The sequence below is a fragment of the Oryctolagus cuniculus genome, chromosome 1 (assembly GCF_964237555.1).
Source record: "Oryctolagus cuniculus chromosome 1, mOryCun1.1, whole genome shotgun sequence".
Taxonomy (NCBI): domain Eukaryota; kingdom Metazoa; phylum Chordata; class Mammalia; order Lagomorpha; family Leporidae; genus Oryctolagus; species Oryctolagus cuniculus.
This window is the reverse complement of record NC_091432.1, coordinates 58,246,528-58,263,323: the sequence shown is the minus strand read 5'-3', so window position 1 is coordinate 58,263,323 and position 16,796 is coordinate 58,246,528. Positions and strand designations below refer to the sequence as shown.

At 45.3% G+C, this 16,796-nt stretch overlaps 1 protein-coding gene across 3 annotated transcripts in view; it reads right to left on the bottom strand.

Annotated features, from left to right (window-relative positions):
• Positions 1–8,912: 8,912 nt before the first annotated feature.
• NLRP10 (NLR family pyrin domain containing 10) overlaps positions 8,913–16,796 on the bottom strand; it is a 45,160-nt gene continuing 37,276 nt past the window's right edge. For 2 of the 3 annotated variants that reach the window (XM_051824166.2, XM_008265644.4), the window contains 2 exons: positions 12,465–12,791; positions 8,913–10,981 (listed from right to left, as the gene is read on the bottom strand). In XM_051824166.2, coding sequence (XP_051680126.2) covers positions 9,222–10,981; positions 12,465–12,753 — 2,049 coding nt within the window. In that variant the 5' untranslated portion in view covers positions 12,754–12,791 and the 3' untranslated portion in view covers positions 8,913–9,221. Of the gene's footprint in view, positions 10,982–12,464; positions 12,792–14,000; positions 14,195–16,796 lie in introns of those variants that run through there. The other variant, XM_051824175.2, reaches the window with a different exon arrangement.

Genomic DNA, 16,796 nt, shown 5'->3' with positions numbered 1-16,796 from the left:
AAATTGAACCAGGAAGACATCGAAAACCTAAACAGACCCATAACTGAGACAGAAATTGAAACAGTAATAAAGGTCCTCCCAACAAAGAAACGCCCAGGACCAGATGGATTCACTGCTGAATTCTACCAGACATTTAAAGAAGAACTAACTCCAATTCTTCTCAAACTATTCAGAACAATCGAAGAAGAGGGAATCCTCCCAAATTCTTTCTATGAAGCCAGCATCACCTTAATTACTAAGCCAGAAAAAGATGCAGCACTGAAAGAGAATTACAGACCAATATCCCTGATGAACATAGATGCAAAAATCCTCAATAAAATTCTGGCCAATAGAATCAACAACACATCAGAAAGATCATCCACCCAGACCAAGTGGGATTTATCCCTGGTATGCAGGGATGGTTCAATGTGCGCAAGACAATCAATGTGATACACCACATTAACAGACTGCAGAAGAAAAACCATACGATTATCTCAATAGATGCCGAGAAAGCATTTGATAAAATACAACACCCGTTCATGATGAAAACTCTAAGCAAACTGGGTTTGGAAGGAACATTCCTCAATACAATCAAAGCAATCTATGAAAAACCCACAGCCAACATCCTATTGAATGGGGAAAAGTTGGAAGCATTTCCACTGAGATCTGGTACCAGGCAGGGATGCCCACTCTCACCACTGCTATTCAATATAGTTCTGGAGGTTCTAGCCAGAGCTATTAGTCAAGAAAAAGAAATTAAAGGGATACAAATTGGGAAGGAAGAACTCAAACTATCCCTCTTTGCAGATGACATGATTCTTTATTTAGGGGACCCAAAGAACTCTACTAAGAGACTATTGGAACTCATAGAAGATTTTGGCAAAGTAGCAGGATATAAAATCAATGCACAAAAATCAACAGCCTTTGTATACACAGACAATGCCATGGCTGAGGAAGAACTTCTAAGATCAATCCGATTCACAATAGCTACAAAAACAATCAAATACCTTGGAATAAACTTAACCAAGGACGTTAAAGATCTCTATGATGAAAATTACAAAACCTTAAAGAAAGAAATAGAAGAGGATACCAAGAAATGGAAAAATCTTCCATGCTCATGGATTGGAAGAATCAATATCATCAAAATGTCCATTCTCCCAAAAGCAATTTATAGATTCAATGCAATACCAATCAAGATACCAAAGACATTCTTCTCAGATCTGGAAAAAATGGTGCTGAAATTTATATGGAGGCACAAGAGACCTCGAATAGCTAAAGCAATCTTGTACAACAAAAACAAAGCCGGAGGCATCACAATACCAGATTTCAGGACATACTACAGGGCAGTTGTAATCAAAACAGCATGGTAATGGTACAGAAACAGATGGGTAGACCAATGGAACAGAATTGAAACACCAGAAATCAACCCAAACATCTACAGACAACTTATATTTGATCAAGGATCTAAAACTAATTCCTGGAGCAAGGACAGTCTATTCAATAAATGGTGCTGGGAAAATTGGATTTCCACATGCAGAAGCATGAAGCAAGACCCCTACCTTACACCTTACACAGAAATCTACTCAACATGGATTAAAGACCTAAATCTACGACCTGACACCATCAAGTTATTAGAGAACATTGGAGAAACCCTTCAAGATATTGGCACAGGCAAAGAATTTCTGGAAAAGACCCGGGAGGCACAGGCAGTCAAAGCCAAAATCAACTATTGGGAATGCATCAAATTGAGAAGTTTCTGTACTGCAAAAGAAGCAGTCAGGAGAGTGAAGAGACAACCGACAAAATGGGAAAAAATATTTGCAAACTATGCAACAGATAAAGGGTTAATAACCAGAATCTACAAAGAGATCAAGAAACTCCACAAAAACAAAACAAACAACCCGCTTAAGAGATGGGCCAAGGACCTCAATAGACATTTTTCAAAAGAGGAAATCCAAATGGCCAACAGGCACATGAAAAAATGTTCAAGGTCATTAGCAATCAGGGAAATGCAAATCAAAACCACAATGAGGTTTCACCTCACCCCGGTTAGAATGGCTCACATTCAGAAATCTACCAACAACAGATGCTGGAGAGGATGTGGGGAAAAAGGGACACTAACCCACTGTTGGTGGGAATGCAAACTGGTCAAGCCACTATGGAAGTCAGTCTGGAGATTCCTCAGAAACCTGAAGATAACCCTACCGTTCGACCCAGCCATCCCACTCCTTGGAATTTACCCAAAGGAATTTAAATTGGCAAACAAAAAAGCGGTCTGCACTTCAATGTTTATTGCAGCTCAATTCACAATAGCTAAGACCTGGAACCAACCTAAATGCCCATCAACGGTAGACTGGATAAAGAAATTATGGGATATGTACTCTTTAGAATACTGTAAGAAACAATGAAATCCAGTCATTTGCAACAAAATGGAGGAATCTGGAACACATCATGCTGAGTGAAATAAGCCAGTCCCAAAGGGACAAATACCATATGTTCTCCCTAATCGGTGACAACTGACTGAACACCAAAAAGGAAACCTGTTGAAGTGAAATGGACACTATGAGAAACGGTGACTTGATCAGCATAGCCCTGACTGTTAATGAACAACTTAATACATTATCCCTCTTAGTAGTTTTTTTGTCTGTTCTACTTAATATGACTGGTTTAATTCTGTAATTAATACACAGTTATTCTTAAGTGTTGAAATTTAACTGAAATGTGATCCCTGTTAAACATAAGAGTAGGAATAAGAGAGAGAAGAGATGTACAATTTGGGACATGCTCAAGCTGACTTGCCCCAAATGGTAGAGTTAGAAACATACCAGGGGACTCCAATTTAATCCCATCAAGGTGGCATATACCAATGCCATCTCACCAGTCCAAGTGATCAATTTCAGTTCACAATTGATCATAATGAAAGGACTAAGAGTCAAAGGAAGCACATAAACAAGTCTAGTACCTGCTAATACTAACTGATAGAATAAATAAAGGGGAGAGTGATCCAACATGGGAAGTGAGATACTCAGCAGACTCATAGAATGGTGGATGTCCTAAACAGCACTCTGGCCTCAGAATCAGCCCTAAAGGCATGCAGATCTGGCTGAAAAGCCCATGAGAGTATTTCAGGCATGGAAAGCCAAGACACTCTGGCAAAAAAAAAAAAAAAAAAAAAAAAAAACACCTAAATGAAAGATCTCTGTGAGTGAGATCCCAGTGGAAAGAACAGGTCTTCAACGAAGGAGGTACCTTTCTCTGAAGGGAGGAGAGAACCTCCACATTGAATATGACCTTGTCTAAACAAGATAAGAGTCGGTGAACTCAAAAGGCTTCCATAGCCTTGGAAACTCATGACTGGTGCATAGGGAGATTACTGATGCCATAAACAGGAGTGTCAATTTGTAAAGTCAACAACAGGAGTCACTGTGCACTTACTCCTCATGTAGGATCTCTGTCCTTAATGTGCTGTACATTGAGGCTTAATGCTATAACGAGTACTCAAACAGTATATTTCGCTTTGTGTTTCTATGGGGGTGCAAACTGTTGAAATCTTTACTTAATGTATACTAAACTGATCTTCTGTTAAAAAAAAAAAGAAGAAATTATCAATTCCCAACTTGACTCTCACTGGGATTAAACATGACAATAGGTCTGATCTGATTTCATCATCAGTTAAAAAATCATCTATTATTTTTCACTTTATGTTTGTGTGGGAGCAAACTGTTGAAATCTTTACTTAATGTATGCTAAACTGATCTTCTGTATATAAAGAGAATGGAAAATGAATCCTCATGTGAATGGAAGGGGAGAGGGAATGGGAAAGGGGAGGGATGCGGGTGGGAGAGACGATATGGGGGAGAAGCCATTGTAATCCATAAGCCGTACTTTGGAAATTTATATTCATTAAATAAAAGTTAAAAAAAAAGAATAAGAGAGTTTATTAGGGCAACTTACATATGGTATTTCAGACTGGGATGGGAAGGCAATTGTGTCCTAAGCTGTTGCAAGGTTTTTTTTCTGTGCGAGACAGTAAAAGGGAAAAGATTTTACTCATTAGTATCAATAGGGATATGCAATAGAAACTTATTCCTTTAGATATGCTTTGGGAGCTAGCCCCTCAGATGTCCTGCTAGAGATAGCATTTAACCTTTATGACTTGGAGCAGTACCAACTAGACTAACAGGTGGTCAGCGTCACAGAGAAATAACAAAATGGAGGGATGAGACACAAGATGGCATTACTATGGCTAGTCACACAATGTGGGTCTCAGGATGTGTCCTTTATTGGTAACAGGGGACTCCCTATGTCTGTATTTCAGATAGACATTCATGTACTCAAAGCTTTCCTGAACACTTCTCTATGTCATGACTTTCTATCTTTACCCTACTGTGGTATTTTTAATAGGATGTATTTATTTTATTTGAAAGAGTTACAGAGAGGGAGAGGCAGAGGTAAAGAGAAAGAGGGGTGAGGGGTGGTCTTCCACCTGCCGGTTCACTCCCAAATGGCTGCAATGGCCAGGACTGGACCAGGCTGAAACCAGGACCCAGGAGCTTCTTCCAGGTCTCCCATGTGGGTACAGGAGCCCAAGCATTTGGACCATCCTCTACTTCTTTCTCGGGTGCATCAGCAGGGAATTGGATTGGAAGTGAGGCAGCCAGTGCTCAAACCAGCGCCCATAAGGGATGCTAGCACTGAAGGCAGCAGCTTTACCTGCTAGGACACAGGGCCAACTTTATTGACACATAAAAAGGGGTCTTCACAACTTAATAGAAAATGTATATTATGTGGGAAAAAAAAGTATGAATTGCAAGGATTTTGCACCAGAGTAAACTTATCTTTCAATTCCATTTTCCAAGAACTTTTTGAAGCCCTCTCAACTCTACTATCTGAAGTTGAGTCTTTTTCTGGCAACTCTCCCCTGCATATTCCCAAGAATACTCAGAAATGTTCATATTTTTAAACTGAATGCTACAGGATTCTGCCAGTTTGTGAGTTCTACAAGAGGCCATTTTCCCTTCAAAATATATCAGTAACAGTAGTTGTTGTTATTATTTATTTGAGAGAACCCAACCTTCTGATTACTCCCCCAAATTCTTGAAACATCCAGGGCTGAGTCACGCTAAAGCCAGAAGCCCAGAACTCAATCCAGGCCTCCACATATGTGACAGGAGTCCCATCACATAAGCCATTGCTGCTGCCTGCCAGGATCTTCATTAGGAGGAAGCTGGAGTCAGGAGCTGCGGTGAGCATCAAACCCAAGCTCTCCAGTGTAGGATACAGGCATCTTAATCACGAGGCTACATGCCTGTCTCCATTTTCATTTTTAAAATACCAGATAGTAGGAAAGGGGGGAAAGATTCCAGAAATAATTAGAGCCACACAGCTGATGTCTTGTTCCCTGTGGCTTGTGACTGCTGCCTCCTCTACCACAAGCCTCCTCCACTCAAGGTTGCCATACTGAGCACATAAAAATAAGGACACCAGTTACATGTGAATTTTGGATAATAATGCATGATTTTTAGTATGTTTCATGCAAAAAAATGTTTTCTTTGTTTCTCTGAAATTCAGATTTACCTGGCATTTGTGTTTTGTCTGATGGCCTTCCTCTTCCTGCCACTTGCAGAACCCATTCTTTTTTTTAAGATTTATTTATTTATTTGAAAGAGTTACACAAAGAGAGAAGCAGAGGCAGAGAGAGAGAGAGAAGAGAGAGAAGTCTTCCATCCGCTGCTTCACTTCCTAATTGGCTGCAATGGCTGGAGCTGTTCCAATTCAAGGCCAGGAGCCAGGAGCTTCTGAGTGTCCCACGCGGGTGCAGGGGCCCAAGTACTTAGGCCATCTTCTACTGCTTTCCCAGGCCATAGAAGAGAGCTGGATCGGAAGTGGAGCAGCTGGGACTCAAACCTGTTCCCATACAGGATGCTGGTGCTGCAGGCGGGCAGTTTTATCCGCTATGCCACAGTGCCGGCCCTGCAGACCCCATTCTTTAGGAAGGGTTCCCACAGCTCTTTGCGAGGAACAGAGTGCCTTCCTTTTGGCGACAGCCTGTTGTTTCCCGTGGGGCATGCTCCTCACCCCCTAGAATATGCCCCTAAGGAACAGGTGGGAACAAACACTCTCTGTACTTGGAATAACTGCTTCCTCTAAGCCGTCAGGCTCAGTAGCCTGGTTTGGCCTATTTTCCAGACTTGAATGCCCAGCTCTCTCACTCTCTTGCTCTCTGTCTCATTCTCTCTGTCACTGAACCACTTCAGGGAACCCCCATCCATCAGACACTTGTACCTGTGTGCCATATTACCAAACCCCTTCCTTTGGGAAGCCATGCTGTCTCACCCAGCCAGCCCTGGGAGTATGCCCATATGCTCTGGTGTGTATGGTAATATGACCTAGGCCACATGATCCAGGCCTAGCCCATCAGAGAAGTTCATCTCCAGACCCCACTGATCGTTTAATGCTTGGCACATACCCAGCGGCAGGTCAGAATCCTCCCCCAAATTCCCTGCTAAAGCTATTACTTTCTTTGGGATTGCTGACCGTAAGTACGACTTAAGCTATGCTTATGGCCATATTCTGACACAAAAAGGTGGCTCTCTGTAATAAGAGCAAAAGGCAACTATGAAAGGAGCAAAGGAGAGAGAGTGAAACCCTGTGACGTTGTTAGAAGGGGCCAGCGGTACATAAAACTAACAATCAGGTTTTTGGCTTTGTTTTAGTGAGTACATTGGGTCATTTACTTTTTTGCTTAAGCTGTGTTGAATTCAGTGTGACTCCTAATTGAAATAACACATCTGGGGTCGGCACTGTGGTACAGCAGGTTAACACCCTGGCCTGAAGTGCCAGCATCCCATATGGGTGCCGGTTCAAGACCTGGCTACTCCACTTCCGGTCCAGATCTCTGATGTCGCCTGGGAAAGCAGTAGAAGATGGCCCAAGTCCTTGGGCCCCTGCACCCACGTAGGAGACCCTGAAGAAGCTCCTGGCTCCTGGCTTCAAATCGACAGAGCTTTGGCTGTTGCGGCTGTTTGGATGTTGAGCGAACCATTGGATGGAAGACCTCTCTCTCTCTCTTTCTCTCTCTCTCTCTCTGCCTTTCCTCTCTCTGTGTAACTCTGACTTTCAAATAAATAAATAAATCTTAAAAAAAAAGAAATAACACATCTAAACCTCAATTGAATATTAGATTCATGTTTTCTATGAAAGTGCATGATGTGGCTAGATACCTGCTTTGTTATTCAAAAATTCAGGAGTTGGTCTGCTGAGAACATCCAAGCCCATTAGGAGACAACACAAGCTCCTAGCTCACTGGGTGCCAACCAGCCTCTTCAGTAATCCAGTACAAATTGCTCTGAAAATAAGTATATGCACACGCATACATCTTCTTACACAAATTCTTCTTATGTACACAGACTAGGTATCAAATATGTTATGTATATAATTATCAAATGTCAAGCCACCAACTTTCCTGTGTGAAGAATAGTTAATAATAATTAGTGGCATGAGGTTCCAAGTTGACTACTCAAGGCTGAGTTCCCCTGGATCCAGATGTCTGGGCATATGTGACAGATTGCTGGAGTGGCACACATAGAATCAACTTGTGGGGAGTCATGACAGCAATAAAAGTGTGTGAAAAGCTAAAAGAGGAGTGTGTAGCCTTTTTTTTTTTTTTTTTTGACAGGCAGAGTGGACAGTGAAAGAGAGAGAGAGACAGAGAAAGGTCTTCCTTTTGCTGTTGGTTCACCCTCCAATGGCCGCTGCAGCCAGTGCGCTGTGGCCAGTGCATCGCGCTGATCCGAAGCCAGGAGCCAGGTGCTTCTCCTGGTCTCCCATGGGGTGCAGGGCCCAAGCACTTGGGCCATCCTCCACTGCACTCCCCGGCCATAGCAGAGAGCTGGCCTGGAAGAGAGGCAACCAGGACAGAATCCGGCGCCCCGACCAGAACTAGAACCCGGTGTGCTGGCACCGCAAGGCGGAGGATTAGCCTGGTGAGCCACGGCGCTGGCCGTGTGTAGCCTTTCTGTAGGGTGCTGGGTGTCCCACTCTCAGCTGCATTGTAGCCAGTGACAACCCCTGGGTTGGGATAGGTTTGAGATCTGCACAGGGTCTCTGTGGACCCTTACTCTATGAGCTGAGGTGTGGGAGCCAAGAGGTCTCTCTCAGGAGTCCCAGAATTCAATGGCACTCCTTAGGGAACCTCAGTTTCCTCGTCTATGAAATGAGGATTGGGAACTGACTGAACCTGCAACTAGAATTCTTTTTTTATTCTAATTCTTACTCTTCTTTTCTATACAGAAGGGCCCAAAGCAGAAAAAGAGATTATGAGTTAGTGCTCTGAATTGACCAGACTTTTTTTTAAGTGAATAAATGGCACAGTTGGGAGTGACAATGATGTGTTATTACTATAGAGCTAAGTCATAGTAGAGCTTTCAAGACTGAAATTTTTGTTTGTAATGAACATTTTAGGAGTTTCTGGAAAGAATGAGAAATTACTGTTTATTTAAGCAGCAATTGATCACTACTACAGACTCAAGAAAACATTCCGTTATGCAGCAGTATATTTCCTATTTATTTATTTGAAAGGCAGAGTGTCAGAGAAAAACAGAAAGACAAAGAGAGAGAGAGAGAAATCATCCGTCTGCTGGTTCACTCCCCTAATGGTCTGCACAGCTGGGGCTGGGCCAGGTGGCAGCCAGGAACCAGGAACTCCATCCAGGTTTTCCACATGGGAGTGGGGACAGGGGCACATTAGCAGGGAGCTGGACTGGAAGAAGAGTAGCCAGGACTTGAATCAGTGTTCCAGTACGGGATGCCTGCATAGCAAGTAGTGGCTAAACCTATTGCACCACAACACTGGCCCCTAATATTTCCTTTAAATGCTGACATTTATGTGCTCCACATTTACCCATATCTCACAGAATACTCACAATCCACACTTTATTATATCAACAAGTTTATTGTACAGAAAAGAGTCAGGGATCAAAGGCTTGGTCATGGACAGCAACACATAAGAGGAGCTACTGAAATTGGGCTCCACACTATAGGAAGTTATAAAAGCCCCTGGGAGAAGGATGCTAACTACTGAATTTGAGGCACTGATGGTAAATATGATTGTTCCCAAGGACTCACTCCACGTGGTCTTCCCCCAGATACAGTGGTCCAAGTCTTTTAATCCTTTGTTATTAATTCTCTTTTCCATTTCTTCCTCTGTATTTCATTTTTCTAGTACCCTTTAGTCTGGTCTCTCATCTCTCCATCCTTTTTACTCTGTCTTCCTCTTCCTCCTGTCTCTCCAATCTAACAACCTTCTGACCCTTCAATTCTTTTGCCATCTTTTTTCTGCTGCCCATCCTACTGCCCCCAACTTCCTTATCTAGTTCCTCTGTGTCTCTGCCTTTTCCATTGGAAATCTCCTTTTGTGTCTCTGCCATATTATCTTGTCTTACAGCAGGACATTTCTGCTTCTCTATGTCTCCATGATTCAAGCTGGTTTTGACAGAAAATGACGTATCACCATGGGGTTTTGTTTTATTGGAATGTTTCAGCTTGAATGATATATCACTCATATGAACACTTTTTGCCAGCTTCTTTATTCTAGACCCATAAAGGGCAAATTCCAAGTCCCAGCTCCTATTACACTTTATAGACTCCATTTGTTCTCTAAAGTACTTCAGCTCCTGTGTTACAAAGGGAGAAATTTTGAAGCACAACTTTAGCTCCAAGTTTGAGAAGCTCTGGTTTTTTGATATGTCCAATAAAAACTGCATACTAAGGGTCATTTCCTGGTCCTCTGCCTCCAGCAGCTTCTCCACTTCTCTGCAGGACTCCTTGCCCAGCTGGCTGTGGTCCTCTTTCATCAGATAAGACATGGCATGAAAATATTCTTGGAAGCTAATGTGCAGGAAGCTATAGAACTTCTTGCTGTCACGGCCTTCTTGGTAGTCATTGCTGCTCAGGAAATCAGCAAGCCTGGCTCCATCTAAATTATGCCTCTGGAGGTCAGCTTCTTCAAATAGGAGCTTCTGACAGCGGATCCCCTCCGATGCCAAGGAGCAAAGACCCGTTAGGACCCTGTGCCGAGTAAGCTCAGAGCAGCCCCCCTTGTCATCGGCTGGCAGGAAGGTGGAGACATAGGCAGTGAAGATGTCGGTACTGTTACTGGGTGTCTCTGAGACTGCCTGGCCTCTCTCCATCTTCTTCTTCAGCCAGGAGCAGATCATCCAGCAAATGCCTGGAACCTGACACGCTTTGTAGAGAATGTCATTTCCTTGCACAAAGTCAAAGGCCTTTCTGGCTTGCTTCTCATCCATGAAATAGGAGCTGAAATACTTTATCCTCTCCCCCTCAGAGAAGCCTAGGACATGGACATGGCACGGTTGATCCAGCAAGGGTTCCAGATTCCGCAAAGCCGAGGGCCGAGTGGTGATGAGGAGGGAGCACGTGGGAAGGACCTTTCTCCTAATGAGAAGGTGCAGCATGTTCTCCGCAGGACTTGACCTTCTGCTCTTCAGCTGATCTCCCAGGGGCCTCTGCAGCTCATCAAAGCCATCCAGGATGAACAGGAGCCGCTCTGGCTGCTTCAGAATCTCGGCGGCCGGGGCCTCATTGTCTCCACAGCACCAGAAGAGGAGCTGGGCCAGTTTTCTTCCTGGCAGTAGAACCACTTCCCTGCAGCTCACATAAAAGACATAATCAAACCGGCCTGGGTACAGGGTACCAGTGGCCCAGTCCAGCAGCATTTTTCTGGCCAGAGTTGTCTTTCCAGTGCCAGCCGACCCTTGGAGCACCACTACGGATGGGGCTGCATAGGGCTTTTCCCCTGGAGCAAATAGAGCCTCCACCATGACAGAGTCCAGCTCCTGCTCTGAGATGGGACAGCCAGGTGATCCTGGGCTCTCGGGGCTGGGCTTGGCCACAAGGAGCAGCTGCCTGTAGCTGCTGTTGACTCCCGTTTCTTGCCTCTCTTCCAGGCAGCGCACATGCTCCCGGTATATTTCTCGGTAATCTGAGCCAGACAGATGAGGCATTAGGTGGTAAAATGGAAGTAAATAAATAAACAAATAAAAGCCGACATGGACCCAAACGCTGACTCTGCTCTCTAGTCTCTTCTTCTGGGCTGTCTAACTTGTATCTCCCTGAAGATTATAGTTCTGGTATCATGAAGAAGGACCCTGTATGTGCGTAAGAGTGTGTGCATGTGCACATCTATCAGTAAGTGAGGGTATTTGGTTGTGGGGGGGGGGGGGTTGTGAGTGAATGTATGCACAGGGAATGTGCTTAAGGAAACTTGGGCTTTGTTGTGCAGGGAAGGGGTGTGAGTGTGCATCAGCAAGTAGTGTTTGTGCACAAGTCTGTGAGTGTTCGTGTGAAATGCCCCCATGTGAAGAGGTGAGGATAGAAAAAGGAGAAAGAAGAGGGAAGCTGGAGGCAGTTAGTGACAGGAGCCTGTTCAGCCTGTTCTCGGGAAAGGACTGGTCCACTTCTAAAGATCAACCAGCTTCTGAATAGGAGCCATGGCTTTGAGTCCACAGACCCTTCCCATTTCTGTCTAGCAAAGAAGCCTACAGCAGGGAGCACAGGCACCAGCAGATCCCTCGCTCTTTTCCAGCATCCCACAAGAAGGAATATGAGGCTATTGGGGCTCTATGCCCACCCCACTCTCTAGGCTGGCTCCTTGAGGGAGGAGAGACATGGAAGGCTCTCTGTGGGAAGTGGCCTGAGCCATATGCCAGGAAGCAGCCAGGAACAATCCTAAACATCACACCTGATACCAGTTCTTCCAGTTAGTGGAAAGCCCTTCACCAATATCATCCCTGATCTCCAAGCCCTTTTTTCACACTTTCCTGTTCTACGGCACTGCAACTAGAGGTAGGCAGAGGAATGTGATGCCCATAAAACAGTATAGTCTTTCTTTTTTAAAAATAAGAAAGATTTATTTTATTTATTTGAAAGAGTTACAGAGAGAGTTGGAGACAGAGAGAGGGCTTCCATTTACTGGTTACACCACAAATGGCCACAATGGCCACAGCTAGATGATCCAAAGCCAGGAGCCAGGAGCTCTTTCTGGGTCTCTCACATGAGTGCATGGGCCCAAGGACTTGGGCCATCCCCCACTGCTTTCCCAGGAACATTAGCAGGAAACTGGATCAAAAGTGAAGCATCCAGGACTCAAACCAGCACCCATATGGGATGCTGATGTTGCAGGTCAGGGCTTTAACCTGCTGAGCCAAAGTGGGTCAAAGAATATACTGGCCCCAGTATATTCTTTCTATGAACAAATCTCTACCCTCTGCTCAGGCCTTTCCAACCAACTTCTGCTGGAACCCTCAGTTGGAGACCACCTAGGACTATGGGGCACTGAGAACTCCCAACAAAGGGCAGAGGGCAAGGTGAGAAAAGGCATATATTACAGGCTATTGGAATCTGTGGAGCTATCATGGGGTGGGTTCTAGTGCCATCCTGACCTCCCCTTTCTCCACCATACTCACCATCCAAACAAACGAGGCTGAGCTGGTCCACAAGTTCCATCAAGTTCATGACCTTCAAAGCACTGAGCACCACTTTTACAGCCTCCTGTGCTCCATACATTAAAATCAGTTGAGATGCCAGGTCTACCCGACTCAGGCCCTCCAGCTGCCCTCGGGTCAACTGGCGATGGCCCTCAATCATGGTCATATCCCGTAAGTGGAACTTCAATATCTTGAAACTATTCTCTTCAAGATCACTCAAGGCTCCGAGCAATGCTTTCTGGGGATTGCAGGCTCTCGCCATGGCCATGACAATCAAGGGGTAAAGGTTGAATTCAGACCAGTGACCTGAAAAAGAAGACAAGAGGAGAAGACCACTGGTGAAGGAAGAGTAACCTGGGGCTGGTGCTGTAGCATAGCTGGTAAAGCTGCCACCTGCAGTGCAAGTATCCCAAATGGGCACTGGTTTGAGTCCCAGCTACTCCACTTCTGATCCAGCTCTCTGCTAATGTGCTTGGGAAAGCAGCAGAAGATTGTCCAAGTCCTTGGGCCCCTGCACCCATGTGGGAGACCTGAAAGAAGCTCCTGGCTCCTGGCTTTAGATAGGTACAGCTTTGGCCTTTGTAGCCATTTGAGGAGTGAACCAGTCAATGGAAGACCTCTCTCTCTCTCTCTCTCTCTCTCTCGCTCTCTCTCTCTCTCCCTCCTTCCCTCCCTCCCTCCACTCTGCCTCTCTGTAACTCTGACTTTCAAATAAATAAATAAATCTTTAAAAAAAAAAAAAAAAGAGTAGCCTGATGTGAGTTGGCACTTGGCAACTTGTAGTGTGGAGGCCAGGGAGAAATGGGAGACAAGATACAGATAACTACAAAAGTCCAGAAAGATGGGTAGAAAAGAAAGCAGAGGAAATTGCCTGGTCATTCCCTGCTGCCTCTTTGTCAGGTGGCAGGTGTGACTGCAGCAGCAAATGGATAGGAAGGTGTGTGGGTGTACAGATTTTCTCCCCACCCTGTCTCTGTCCCTGTCTCTGTCTTTCCCCCAGCCCCATATTTGTCTCATTTTCCCACTTCCCTCTATTTTTCCTTCACTCCCATACATATTCTTGTTCACGCTGTATGCCTCCATAAACAGATGAGCTAGGAAAAAAATTATTTTTAAGTTAAAATGTTCAGTTGAGGGGCCGGCGCTGTGGCTCACTAAATTAATCCTCTGCCTGTGGTGCCGGCATCCCATATGGGCCCCGGGTTGTAGTCCCAGTTGCTCCTCTTCTAGTCCAGCTCTCTGCTGTGGCCCAGGAAGGCAGTGGAGGATGGCCCAGTGCTTAGGCCCCTGCACCCACATGGGAGACAGGGAAGAAGCTCCTGGCTCCTGGCTTCGGATCGGTGCAGTGCCGGCCGTTGTGGCCATTTGGGGAGTGAACCAACAGAAGGAAGACCTTTTTCTCTGTCTCTCTCTTTCACTGTCTGTAATTCTACTTGTCAAATAAATAAATAAACTCTTTAAAGAAAAAATGTTTTTTCAGTTGAAGTGAGCCTGACCCAGACTGTGTGAACCTACACAGAGCATGATTACAGGGACTTCTGGGAGAAGGTAAGAAATTAAAACATCTGCACTCATCTGCCTCACAGACAGCCACTCATGGGATTTCCGAGCTGTAAGTCTTCTATTTCAGAGAAGGAAACAAGTTCAAATACCCGCAACAAGAGAAAAAGTTGCTTTGCAGGGCTTACTTTGTACCATGTGATTTGCATATTCTACACTTTGGTTTTTTTATTTATTTATTTATTTACTTATTTGAAAGTCAGAGTTACACAGAGAAGGAGAGGCAGAGAGAGGTCTTCCATCTGCTGTGTGCATGTAAGTCTGACTTTCAAATAAATAAATAAATCTTTTTAAAAGGGGGGGAGGGTGGGCCAGCACTGTGGTGGTGTGTTAATGCCCTGACCTGAAGCACTGGCATCCCATATGGGCGCCAGTTCAAGACCCGGCTGCTCCACTTCTGATCCAGCTCTCTGCTATGGCCTGGGAAAGCAGTAGAAGATGGCCCAAGTCCTTGGGCCCCTGCACCCACGTGGGAGACCTGGAAGAAGCTCCTGGCTCCTGGCTTCAGAACGGTGCATCTCTGTCCATTGCGGTCAATTACTTAGTGAACCAGCAAATGGAAGACCTCTCTCTCTCTCTCTCTCTCTCTCTCTGCCTCTCCTCTCTCTGTGTAACTCTGACTTTCAAATAAATAAATAAATCTTAAAAAAAAAAAAAGGATCAATTTGCCCCAAAGCTTCAGGTTGCATGAGAAGACTCAGGGCTCTTCTATAAATCTCTGATATTGGAAAAGCTAATTCGAGGAAGAAGAGAGAACAACCCCAGGACCTGCCAAGAAGATTCCAGTCTGGGTTGTTTCCTCCTGTTCAGATTTAGGGAGCTGAGGATGAGGCAAGGATAGCTTAGCTCTCTGATGTGGGAACACAAACAAGCCAGGTGCTGGGGGCTGAGGTGAAACAGATCTCAGTTTCTGTTCACACAGCCCTGCAGGCCAAGCCTGATTCCTCTCAGCCCAAACCTACTAGTTCACTCCTGTTTGGTGGCGCTGCTATGAAAACTGTAGATACGATCAACCAGATGCCTACATATCAGGCTGAAACCAATCAAGAACCCCACCTATGCGTCTGGAAGCAGAGACGCCCACACGTTGGATCTGTGGGTAGAAAGAACAGCTGTTCCCCAGGGAGGGATTTCACCTCAATCCTTCATTCTTTGGTGTGGAGAGAGGGGAGAGACTGAAGGCATTCTTGCGATTCTATCAGCAAGGGGAAAAGAGCCCAGCAGACCAAAACCCTTAACCCTCTTCTCTGCCTTGACCTCATCAAGCTGGAGCAGTTTGAATAAAGAATTAGGAACCGAACAAAGATGGTCACCACCACCGGAGTTTGTGCTCCTCCAAGGTATAAAGGGAAGAAGACAGGAGCTCCATGAAATAAGAATGCAAAGACAAAAACATTCCTACAAGGCAGCCGGTCAGCTGGCCAAGAAGGGACGTGAATCCCCAAAACCCTCACAGAAGCAGAACGGGTTTCTCCAAAAAGAACATCTCCAAGAAGAGAAGATTGGAGGGGAAAACTGATGGCTATCGGCCTTCTGAAGGAGCCTGGGAAGCTACCAGCACATGGGGGAAACCAGCAGTCAGTTCTAAGAAAGCCAGATAAATGAAAGCCAAACAAGAAAATTAGTAGCTGAAGGGAAAGTAAAACAGAAGACAGGAAGCTCAGTATTAAACTACATATAGTCAGGGATGAATAATGCTTGCCCAGAGATAATAATGTAACTACTGAATATTGAGCTGACTGAAATTTATAATGTAACCATATTGAAAGAATGGTGATGGAATGTTACTTGAACAGAAGCCAATAGATAATGCCTAAAATTGAGCAATCAGGGCCGGCGCCGCGGCTCACTAGGCTAATCCTCCGCCTAGCGGCGCCGGCACACCGGGTTCTAGTCCCGGTCGGGGCGCCGGATTCTGTCCCGGTTGCCCCTCTTCCAGGCCAGCCCTCTGCTGTGGCCAGGGAGTGCAGTGGAGGATGGCCCAGGTGCTTGGGCCCTGCACCCCATGGGAGACCAGGAAAAGCACCTGGCTCCTGGCTCCTGCCATCGGATCAGCGCGGTGCGCCGGCCGCGGCGGCCATTGGAGGGTGAACCAACGGCAAAGGAAGACCTTTCTCTCTGTCTCTCTCTCTCACTGTCCACTCTGCCTGTCAAAAAATGAAAAAAATAAATAAATAAATAAATAAAAATAAATAAATAAAAATAAATAAAATAAAATTGAGCAATCAGAAGGTAATACTTTACACAAACTATTTAGGAGTGCTGAGATGCAAGGAAAAAAGAAACAGGTAAAATGTAAAGTTGCTGCCTTGGGGAAGAATTGGGGATGGCCGGCGCCATGGCTCAATAGGCTAATCCTCCGCCTTGCGGCACTGGCACACCAGGTTCTAGTCCCGGTCGGGGCGCCGGATTCTGTCCCGGTTGCCCCTCTTCCAGTCCAGCTCTCTGCTATGGCCCGGGAGTGCAGTGGAGGATGGCCCAAGTCCTTGGACCCTGCACCCCATGGGAGACCAGGAGAAACACCTGGCTCCTGGCTTCGGATCAGCGCGGTGCGCCGGCCACAGTGCACCAGCCACAGCGGCCATTGGATGGTGAACCAACAGTAAAGGAAGACCTTTCTCTCTGTCTCTCTCTCTCTCACTGTCCACTCTGCCTGTCAAAAAAAAATAATAATAAAAATTTTAAAAAATTTAAAAAAAAGAATTGGGGGTAATGGGAGGAATGAACGACTGTTTTGAGGCACATGCTTTT